Source organism: Mus pahari, chromosome 1, assembly GCF_900095145.1.
Source record: "Mus pahari chromosome 1, PAHARI_EIJ_v1.1, whole genome shotgun sequence".
NCBI lineage: Eukaryota > Metazoa > Chordata > Mammalia > Rodentia > Muridae > Mus > Mus pahari.
Window position 1 is genome coordinate 88,099,739 of NC_034590.1, and position 11,082 is coordinate 88,110,820.

General features: G+C 45.0%; 1 protein-coding gene across 3 annotated transcripts in view; it reads right to left on the reverse strand.

The window, feature by feature from the left end:
- The window catches only part of Syt17 (synaptotagmin 17), a 64,966-nt gene that overhangs the window by 20,371 nt on the left and 33,513 nt on the right, over window positions 1-11,082 (reverse strand). For all 3 annotated transcript variants that reach the window (XM_021207526.2, XM_021207518.2, XM_021207511.2), the window contains exons 6-7: window positions 6,544-6,664; window positions 4,614-4,769 (exon numbers count right to left, since the gene is read on the reverse strand). In XM_021207526.2, the coding sequence (XP_021063185.1) occupies window positions 4,614-4,769; window positions 6,544-6,664 (277 nt within the window). The remainder of the gene's footprint in view (window positions 1-4,613; window positions 4,770-6,543; window positions 6,665-11,082) is intronic.

Below are 11,082 nucleotides of genomic sequence, written 5' to 3' on the forward strand. Positions count from 1 at the left end.
GGCAGAGAGGCAAAGGCAGAGGGGCAGAGGCGGAGAGGCGGAGAGGCAAAGGCAGAGGCAGAGGCAGAGAGGCAGAGAGGCAAAGGCAGAGGCAGAGGCAGAGAGGCAGAGGCAGAGGCAGAGAGGCAGAGGCAGAGGCAGAGGCAGAGGCAGAGGCAGGAGGATCACCACAAATTGGAGATCAGCCTGGAAGTTTCAGGTCCAGCTGTGGCTACATAACAAGGCATTTTCTAAAAAACAAAACAAAACAAACAAACAAAACCCCAACACGGCTGAGGACGTTGGTCAGCTGGTAGAGAGCCCAGAGAGCACTAAGCTAGCCTCTGCTTATGATTCCAGTCATCCTCACCTACACAGAGAGTTTGAGCTAGCCTGTACATCTGAGACACTGTCCCAAAACAAACTAACAAACCCCCAAATTAACATCTTAACACTGTTCAGTATTCAATTCTGTGACACCACTACACTGATATTGGCAAAGTCATCACCACTGTTTGAACCCAGGTTTGAATGTGTGTTTGTCAGGGACGGGGTCTCCCAGCTGGCCTTGAACCCATGCTCCTGCCTCTGTCTTCCGACTCCTGGGTTTAAAGGAGTGACATCATGCCCAGACTAGAGAATTATTATTGTTCTCTGTCTTCCCAAAGTGAAACCCTGCCATTAAAAGTAGCTCCCTATTGCCCCTCTCTCAAGCCCAGAGACCCCCATTCTCATAGAGTTTAAGTATGCTATATGACACATGTCCTTTTTTGGCTGACTTATTCTACACCACATGGCTGCAAGCTTCACATTGTAGCAGGCTTCGGAAGAGCCTTCCCTTTTACGTCTAATGGACATTTCATGGTCTGGATAGGCCAGATTCTCTTTTTCCTTCTGTCTATCACGGGACACCTGGGTGATTCCTGCTTCCTCCCATTTGCTGTGGATGCTGCTGCTGGAACACAGGAGCACAACATCTGAGTCTCTGTGCCAACACTTTGAGATTCCCAATATCCCTTTCTACACTGAGAAGTGGAATTGGTGGATGGTGATAGAGTTCTATTTCTAAGTTTTTAAGGACTCTCCTATTGATTCCTTCCTCCCCTCCCCTCCTCTTTTTACTTCCCTTCTTCTTCCTCCTCTCCCAGCTTTCCCTTCCTCCCTTCCCACCTCGGTTCCTTCCCCTCCCTCCTTACACATGCCATTTGCTTTCTATTGCTGTGATAAACACCCCGGCCAAAAACAACCTGGGGAGGAAAGGGTTTGTCTGACTTGCACTCCGGGATCACAGTCCATCATCCCTGGGGCAAGTCAGGGCAGGACCTCAAGCAGGAACCTGGAGGCAGGAGCTGATGCAGAAGCCATGAAGGGGTATTGCTGACTGGCCCCCCATAACTTGCTCAGCCTGCTTTTTTATGTACCCTGGGACCACCTGCCTAGGGGTAGCACCACTGGGCTGGATCCTCTCCAGCCAATCATTAAACAAGAAAATGTCCCCACAGACTTGCCTGTAGGCCAATCTAATGGAGACATTGTTTTTTGTTTGTTTGTTTTGTTTTTTCCAGTTGGGATTCCTCTTCCAGATGATCCTAGCTGTGTCAAGTTGACAAAAAGACTAACCAGTATACCTACCCTCTCCCTCCTCTCTGTCCTTCTCTGGGTCCCTCCTCCCTCCTCCCTCCTCTCTCCTCCCTCCTCCCTCCCAAGCACTTCAGTGGCCAACTCACACTCCCCTCCGCTCATGGAGGATCTTCATGGATTTTCCAGAAAGGTCCTGAACCATGTGTTATGAAGTTAGGAAATCGATCTTCCTCCCTTTTCTTTATTTCTCTTTAAACCTTAGCTGTAAAAACCACCCGACTGTATGGTAGAAGCATCCTCCTCCTCCTACTAGAGAAGGGAATTGTTCAGAGTGCCCAGCCCCCAGGCTAATTACAGGTTTTCCCCAGGGAGTCTCAGCAAATGCTTAAATTGCAGATCAACCTGACTTTCCCTGAGACGTGTTTGAAAACATGGGGCCAGGCTAGAATTCAGATCCTTGGCCTGGAGGTAACAGTGCGACTGTCTCCCAGGCACATAATGCAAGTCAGAGGTCTCTGGAGCTAGCTGCATGGGAGACTGGCTTTGCCCAAATCCAGATAACTTGTCCACATTCCCTCTGCTATTTCAGTTAGCGCCCTTTAGGTAAAATGCCAGCCAGCTGCAGTTCCCAGTCAGCTGTGCCTCTGCATTAGAAATATCTGGGGTCCTTTGTAATATCTTTATATATACAGTAGTCCCCCACCCCTTCATTTGTACGAAGACAGTCTGAGAGGCCCAGTGGGTGGCAAACAGCTCACAGTACCACCTCTGTACATAATTTCCCGTCCATACTAATGATAGAGTTTTACTTATAAACACAGCAGAGTAAAGGATGAACAGTGACCAGTAATAAACATGACGTACACTGCCTCCCAGGTTGTGTGGCTATGGACTGTGGGATTTTCCATTGAGCATCTTTGTATTTCATCTGACTGTGACTGACTGAAACCCAGGCACCAGCACTGTGGTGAGGACCTGCAGCAGATGTCCAGATGCAGTACTCTGCTTTGGTCTCTGGGGAGGAGGCATGGCTACTGGCTACGCTTTCAAGCTCCTGATGATGTTGGCAATAGCCCTAACCTCATGGGGTGGGGAGCTATGCCTACTTCCTCTGGAATGACTATTTCCCATGGCACTGGCTCCAAGGAACACGAGCCTAGGTGCTTGCAGGATTAAGCACATCTTTTGTGGGTCAAGGGCAGGTCTTGACCAGGCAAGAGAGCTCAATGGTTCAAGATGCTAGCTGCCAAGCCTGACAACTTCAGTTTGATCCTCAGGACTGAAATGGCAGAAGGAGAGGAGAATGGATACCATCAAATTGCCCTTTGCAAAGATTATGTTATGTAAATGTACACACACACACATATACATACACACAGACATATACAGACACATACACACAGAGACATACACACACACACACACACACACACACACACACACACAAATTTAAAAAAGAGAGAAAACAGGCCTTGTCTTATTTGACTATGCTTCCCATCTGAAAACCCAAGCTACCCAGGAGATAGGGCCGTGTATGTGGTGTGTGTGTGTGTGTGTGTGTGTGTGTGTGTGTGTGTGTGTGTACACATACGTACACTGGAGCATGTGTATGTGAAAGCCAGAGGAGGAGGGTAGTTGTCATCTACATCCTTATTCCCTTGAGAATGTGACAGCCACTGTCGAGGAGCCCCCAGTGCTGAGGTTACAGGCTCATGGAACCAGGCTTGGTCTTTACAGGCGTTCTGGGGATTTGAACCAAGAGAGAACTCTTACCTCTGAGCCATCTCCTAGGTATCGTGTACAGATTTGGGCTATGGCAAGAGTTCCTGAAAGACCTAGAGACAAGTTTAGACTATCTACAGAGGAGTTTCTGACAGCTCCAGAGCAGGCCTTCTGGGGGTCATGGGTGGGGGCACGTATCAGGTCAGCCTGAACTACACAGCACAGCAGAGCTCTGCCCAAACTACACAGCACAGCAGAGCTCCGCCTGAGTTCGTTTTTTATTTGTTTTGTTTTTAAGACAAGATCTCATGTAGCACAAGCTGTCTACAAACCTGTTGTGCAGCTTAGGCTGACCTTGAACTTCTGATCCTCTGAAGTGCTAGGATTACAGATGAGCGCCTCCATACCTGATGTATGTGGTGTAGGGATTGAATCTGGACCTTCATACATGCCAGGCAAGCTCTCTAGCAACCAAGCTCCAACCCCAGTTCCTGCCCAGGCTCTTGAGCCACAGGGACATGTTTGATGATTTGCTACTAGAATTTAGAGTGATTTGTTATGCAGTAATAGATAACGAGTAACCTCTAAAATTAAACACAATTATGCCCAGAAAAGCAGATTGGATTCAACTAGAAAGTGTCATAAGATCACTGTACTTAAATTTTATATCTTCCAAATGTCTTTTTTTGTTTTGTTTTGTTTTGTTTTTCAAGACAGGGTTTCTCTGTGTAGCCCTGGTTATCCTGGAACTCACTCTGTAGACCAGGCAGGCTGGCCTCAAACTCAGAAATCCACCTGCCTCTGTCTCCCAAGTGCTAGGATTAAAGGCATGCACTACCACTGCCTGGCTTCTAAATGCCCTTTACAACCGTCCTTGCTGGGTTAAGTGGCCTGTTTTCTTCTGTACCTATATTAAACCCAGCAGCTCATCAGCACCACCGTCATCCCCAATACCAGGACCACCACCATCACCACCATTGTCAAAGATGATGCAGTATGTATCAGATATTATTTGAGGGTCATAACTCATTTACTCTTTAGTCACAGTAAACTTATAACAATTATCCATATTTTATAGATGAGGAAACTGGGGCCAAAGCCCTCATTATGTGACAGTTTCAAGGAGTCTAGCTTAATAATTACATAACAATTGTGTTCTAGGTTCCATGGGTCTTGTTCAAGTTTACAGATAAGAAATGAGCTCAAATCTAGGTAGCTGAACATCCGACACCGAGTTATTAGCTTAGTTCTCTCCAGATGTCTTCTGTTTTTATGGAACAAGTTGAACATGCCTTACCAAGGTTTCATCAGCATTTATAATGTTACCTTACCTGTGAATACTAGGCTGGCGTTTTCCAGTTCTTCCTGGGGAACTTTGAAGCTGAAGGATTCATTGTAAAAAGGATCAATTGTGCCTCTTAAGAATGATGTCTTCTTAGTTTTCACAAGCTTGAGTCCGTGTACCAGCTGGATTTTCACAAATGGGTCTGGGGATTGGACACAATATTATAGAGATGATGAAACGTTATCTAGCCATCTCTCATCTCTTCAACTTTCCAGCCATCCTGTCAGTCTCCAACTCTTCCACTCATCCATTTATCTACCCACTCCCTCATCTGTCCATCCATCATCCATCCATCATCCATCTATCCATTCATCCATCATCCATCCCTCCATCCCTTGATCCATCATTTATTCCTCCCCATCCGTCATTCATCCACATCCATTCATCTATCATTTATCCCTCCCTCCATCATCCATCCTTTGATCCATCATTTATTCCCCATCCATCCATCCATCCATCTATCCATCATCCTTCCATCCAAGTTGTTATCTATGTAACAGAGTAACCATCTATCCCCTCCCCATCTCTCTGTAGTCTTCATTGCTGAGAACAGAGTCTGGAGCCTTCTATACACTAGGCAAGGGCTCTGCTACTGAATTATTTTTTATTTTTCTATCAGTCTACCTACTAATTCATTTATTCATCTCACCACTCATCCATTCATTAATCTGGGCGTTCCTCCAGCCTTACTTTCACACACTCATTCCCCACGTGTCCAGCTGTTCTGCCTGACCGTTGTTCACATCTGGCCTTCTATCTGCCGATTCCTTTGCTGCTTCCTCCACTCACCTAGCCCTTACTGAACTCCTCCCACATTTTAGGCACCATGTTCATTTTAGAAATGGGAAAATTGTAGATTTAAAGATAAGGAGTGATTTGAGTAAGATCTAGCTAGTGGAGGCAATCCAGAAGCAGGAGCCATTTTCAGGGCAGTGGGCTCACAGTTCACACTCAGGCGAGTGAAGGCAGAATTAGAAACAACATGCTTTGGTCATTTTTATAGTTTAGAAGGGTATTTGTGCAGGTGGTTGAATTTAATACTTATTTAACCCAGTGAGCTAAATACTGTCATTGTACAATTATGGAGATGAAGAAGTTGGCTAAGCAACTTCTCCAAGATCACAAGCAGCACAAAGACACTTAGTGGCAGGCAGTTGGATGCCCTTTCTCTTTGCAGCATCCTGACTCTCCACTGTGGCGGGTCTGAATGTCCCAGCCACTGTAGCACTTCTTCCTCCAGCCTTCTTGAAGCCTCTATTGTGTAGTGTGGCTTCTGAGAACACAAAGTGAATTCTAGATTCTGCTGTCACCTCATTGCAAACAACTTCCTTCCTTTGGCTATTGGCTCTGGGGAAGACAGCATTTCCACCACCAAGCATCCTTTACTGTCATGGAAGAAGCTATATACAGATGGAACAGAGTCAGCTTTTTGTTGAGTATTTGAACTGGTTTTTAACAAAAAGCAGACAACACAGTAGCTCTTTAAGAGCTGGGATTTATAAAGATTTATGATATGAAGGAAATGAGCTGTACAAAACCCCTCAGGCTGGGCCCACTCTACTTGCTGATCCGACCACTTGTGCACTACCGCCACCTAGAGCATGGCATCTGCATTACAGGCAAAATACGTGGAAAAGCAAGTTCCTTCTCAGGAAGAGAAGACAGATTTCAGAAGTAATCACAACTGGCCACATGTGTGATAGGGTTCCTGAGATTCCATCACGGACTTACTTCATCCTAAGACACAGCGGATCATTTATTTTTCTTTTGGAACTAGTATTGTAGTTCTAGATGCTGCCCACCCTTGTGTTACCTTAGCAACAACATCCAGGACACAACACAGCACAACACAGTCCAGGTTCCTCACACAACAGAGAACCCGGTAGAGACTTAGTGGATAAGGGATTATACTGTACCTGAACCCTGGCTCACATCTGTCTGCAGGAGTTGCTTGGCTCGAATAATGTCCACGTTCAGTCTGCCAGCACTTGGGAGATAATTTAGAGATAGCAGCAGCTCCCCGAGCTCCACTTCATTCTGGAGGGAAGGACACCATCAGAAGGCTGTTTTCTGCCTGTCATGTATATGGTACAGAAAACTTGTTCCTAAAACCCATGAACAAGTGGCTGAGAGTGGATCAGTAGACAGTGGGTGCACATGTTATGTTCTATGTGCACATGTGTGTGAGTTTGTGCTGAGGCAAGCGGACAGACAAACTTGGTTGTCATCCTCCTGAACACCATCCACCTCATTTGAGACAGGATTTCTCATGGGTCTGGAGCTCATAAGATGCTAGACTGGCTGGCCAGTGAGCCTCGGGGATCCTCCAATCTCTGCTTCCCCAGTGTTGAGATTATAAACATGTGCTACCATGCTCAGAGTTTTTATGGAGGTTTCGGGGATTGAACTTGCATCATCAGGAGTACAAGTGCTGCACCAACTAAACCATGTTTGACTTTTTTTTTTAGCTTCTGTATCCAATTATGTTCTTGTCTATCTCAGAAAATGTTTTCTTTCTTCTCTTAGAAGCTCTAACGGCAACAACCATCATGGCAGCAATGGAAGTGACTACCAAGTGATGTGCTAAGTGTTGTGCATGTAACAACTAATTCAATTCTCATGATGAGTCCAAGAGGCGATAATGTTTACTTCATTTAATAGATGCTGAAAATGAGTCTCCGTCCAAAGTCACACAACTGGAAAGTTGCAGTTGGGACAAGAGACATGATACTAGACTCTTCCAACAGCAGAGTGCTTCCTGGGTAAGATGCTGTTCTTAACCTGTAGCTGACAACAGAGCCCACACCCTTACTTCAACCATCTCAGTATGTTCGCTCTCCCTCCATAGAAATCTGCATAAATGTCCAGGATGCATGACTCCATGTTGCCTAGAAAACAAAGCCTTCACTTTCATGTCTCTAGTTTTTAAAAAATTGTGAAAAAAAATTGTCAGCCACTTCCAAGTAGTGAATCATTCTCCATGTACCCACTGGCCAACTGTATGTTATAAACTTTTACCAAATGGTGTTTTATCTGTACTTACCTCTATGCATAAAAGAAATTAGCTGAATATTTTCAATGAAGTCCCAAGCAGGATGTAACTTTATCTGTGTAGCCCCTAGAAAGCATCTCTATATGATCAGAACATTAAAATAAACATTCCTAGGATGTATCAGAAGTCAAAAACATCTAAGGAATCTCAACACACACACACACACACACACACACACACACACACCATCATGTAGATTCATGGATCACCCCATGATCAATCTAGATTTGAATACATCTTCATTCAATCTCGTGTATGATTCTAAAGTACCTCCTAGACACACACCATTTCATTAGTAATATTTCAGGATGTGTCTCTAAAGATGTTTCATCCATCCTCCCATCTATGCATCCATCTATGCATCCATCCATCCATGCATCTTTCCATCCATCCATCCATGCATGCATCTATCCATGCATTCATGCATCCATTCATGCATCATCCATCCATCCATCCATCCATCCATCCACCCATCATCCATTCACCCATCATCCATCCACCCACCCATCCATCCATCCATGCATCCATCCATCCATGCATCCATCCATCCATTCGTGTTTTCTACCCCTTTCAACAAACGGACGGCAAGTGGCAAGTATAAGACAATGTTTATCACATTGTTGGCGAGATGAAGACTCAAGCCAAGAGATTCCTATGTGGCCTGGGCATGGTGGTGCACACCTTTAATCGAAGCATTTGAGAGGCAGAGGCAGGCAAATCTGGATGAGTTTGAGACCAAGCTGGTCTACATAGGAAGTTCCAGGCCAGCCAGGGATACATGAAACCCTGTCTCAAACACCAATGACAAAACCAGATTCTTATATGGATCAAGTTAACCTATAAACAGGAAACAGCCTCACAATTAACTGCAGTTTCACACTTGTAGCTGTGTATTGTGTTTGGCCCGCACCACACTGAACAGACAGTTAGTGATTATTATGTATTTTTAAAGACCAAGTGACTTCATAAAAAAAAAAAAAGAAAAAAAAAGAATTCTTGCTTTGCTTGAAAAACAGGAAGGTCTGCCAGTGCTGAGCCCATGTTCCCACTTGGCAACCAACAAAGATTCTTTGCTTGGATAGACTTTAGTCCTGGGCCCATCTGTGCATTTACTTGTGAAAAGCCAGTTTTAGCCAAAGGCCCTGCTCACTTCACTTATCAAGAACTCCTCCCTTACTGTCTTTCTATTTTATTTTATTTATTTGGTAGTTGGGGGCAGATACCCTTATACTGAGCCCTTGGTGGTCCCCAAACCCTGCTGTTAATATCTGACATCCTTACTGTTGGGCTAGGTTGCTCTCTTCCACCATCCCATAGAAGGTGTCTAGTTACCCGGCCAATCTTCAGCAAGGTTGATTTAGATAGAATCCCTTTTCCTTTGGAGGATGAATTCCTCAGTAAGAATTTCAACATTGATCCTGGATGAGGATTGAGTCCAATCTCTGTCCCTCTACTAAATCTCATGGCAGTGCTCCCTATGCCATCACAATGGTCCTCTACAAAGTCTCATGGCAGTGCTCCCTATGCCATCATGATGGTCCTCTACTAAATCTCATGGCAGTGCTCCCTATGCCATCATGATGGCCCTCTACAAAGTCTTATGACTGTGCTCCCTATGCCATCACAATGGTCCTCTACAAAGTCTCATGGCAGTGCTCCCTATGCCATCATGATGGCCCTCTACAAAGTCTTATGACTGTGCTCCCTATGCCATCACAGTGATCTTCTACTAAATCTAAAGACTGTGTTCCCTATGCCATCACCATGGTCCTTACTAAAGCCTGACTTACTGTGCTTTGAAGTGTCATTTGGAGTCTGGGAAGGTGGTTCTGTTGGTAAAGAATCTGCCACCCAAGCATGTGGATATGAGTTTGGATTCCCCGGCACCCACACGAAATCTGGGTGTGGTAGCACAGTCACTCCAATGCACAGAGACTGGAGGATCCCTGGAGCTCAATGGCAGACAGATCACCCTAGCTGAGTTGCTGAATTCTGTGTTCAGTGAGAGATGCTGTCTATAAAATAAGGCAGAGAGTGAATGAGAAAAATATTTGGTATACACCTACACAAAAAAGTACACACCCACAAATGCATACAAAAACATGTATATACACATATATACAATTATGGACATATAAAAACATATATACCCACAAACATGTACACACTCTACACACATGTATATATCCATACAAACATGTACATACCCATAAATACACATATACACAAATATTTGCAAACAAAACATGTGTACCCACAAACATGTATGCCACATATACACATACAAAAACATGTATATATACCCATAAATATATATATACATATATACAAACATGTACACACCCATATACACATAAATATGTACACATACAAACATGTATACTCACAAACATATATATATACAGCTACATACATATGTGTATATATATGTACATAACCATAGACATGCATTTACAAACATGTATACACTACATCTAGACAAGTATTTACAGATACACTATGTACATATCTATAAACATGTGCATGCCCACCCACACAAACATGTATACCCACATATACATACATGCACACACACATATACACTTTCTCTGATGGGGCTGGAGATGTAGTTCAGTAGTACAGAATTTGCCTAGCAACCATAAGGGTTCCACCTCAGGGCTGGAAAAAAAAAGTGTCATTTTAACACCTTATACTACCCTTTTTAGTGAGATCCACCCTTGTCATTATGTCCCATCTGGTTATCCTTGCCCTTCCAGGTTTTCCCTGCCTTGGGCTGGAGGGTCAGAGTCTCAAGACAGGAAAGTTGACTTGATACTCTTGTCATAAGAGCAGTTCAGGGCCTTGGTGTACATGCTAGTGGCCTCCTGCGGGTCCTCTGGGGCCTGGAGGGCACAGCAGCCTTAGCATCTGACCCTGCAGATATGCCTGTGTTCCTGTCAGTGAGGCTGAGACTCCACAGGAGCCCAGGCCAGGGGAAGCTATCAGGTCCTCAAAAGCTGTCCCCTTCCCAGGCTTCTAATCCAGAACAACACCTCCCTCTTTTTTTCTAATATCTACAAGCTTCTGGTCTCATGATGCCTTCTATGTGGAGCTGCGGGGTGGTGGTGGGAGGGATCAATAGCTCACTCAGTCAGCCTGCCTAAACACAAAGGAATAAACTTGAAGTGTTACTAGAACAGAATGAAGGGTAAGATGGCTCGGGTGTGGCTGGATTCTAGAGATGCCCAGGGGAGCCGTGGCAAGCTGTTCAGTGGCTGCCCCAGAGGGAGCCTGCTCAGCTTGGGCCATTCTAAGAAGTGAAGGAGGGCCGGGCGTGGTGGCGCACGCCTTTAATCCCAGCACTCGGGAGGCAGAGGCAGGCGGATTTCTGAGTTCGAGGCCAGCCTGGTCTACAAAGTGAGTT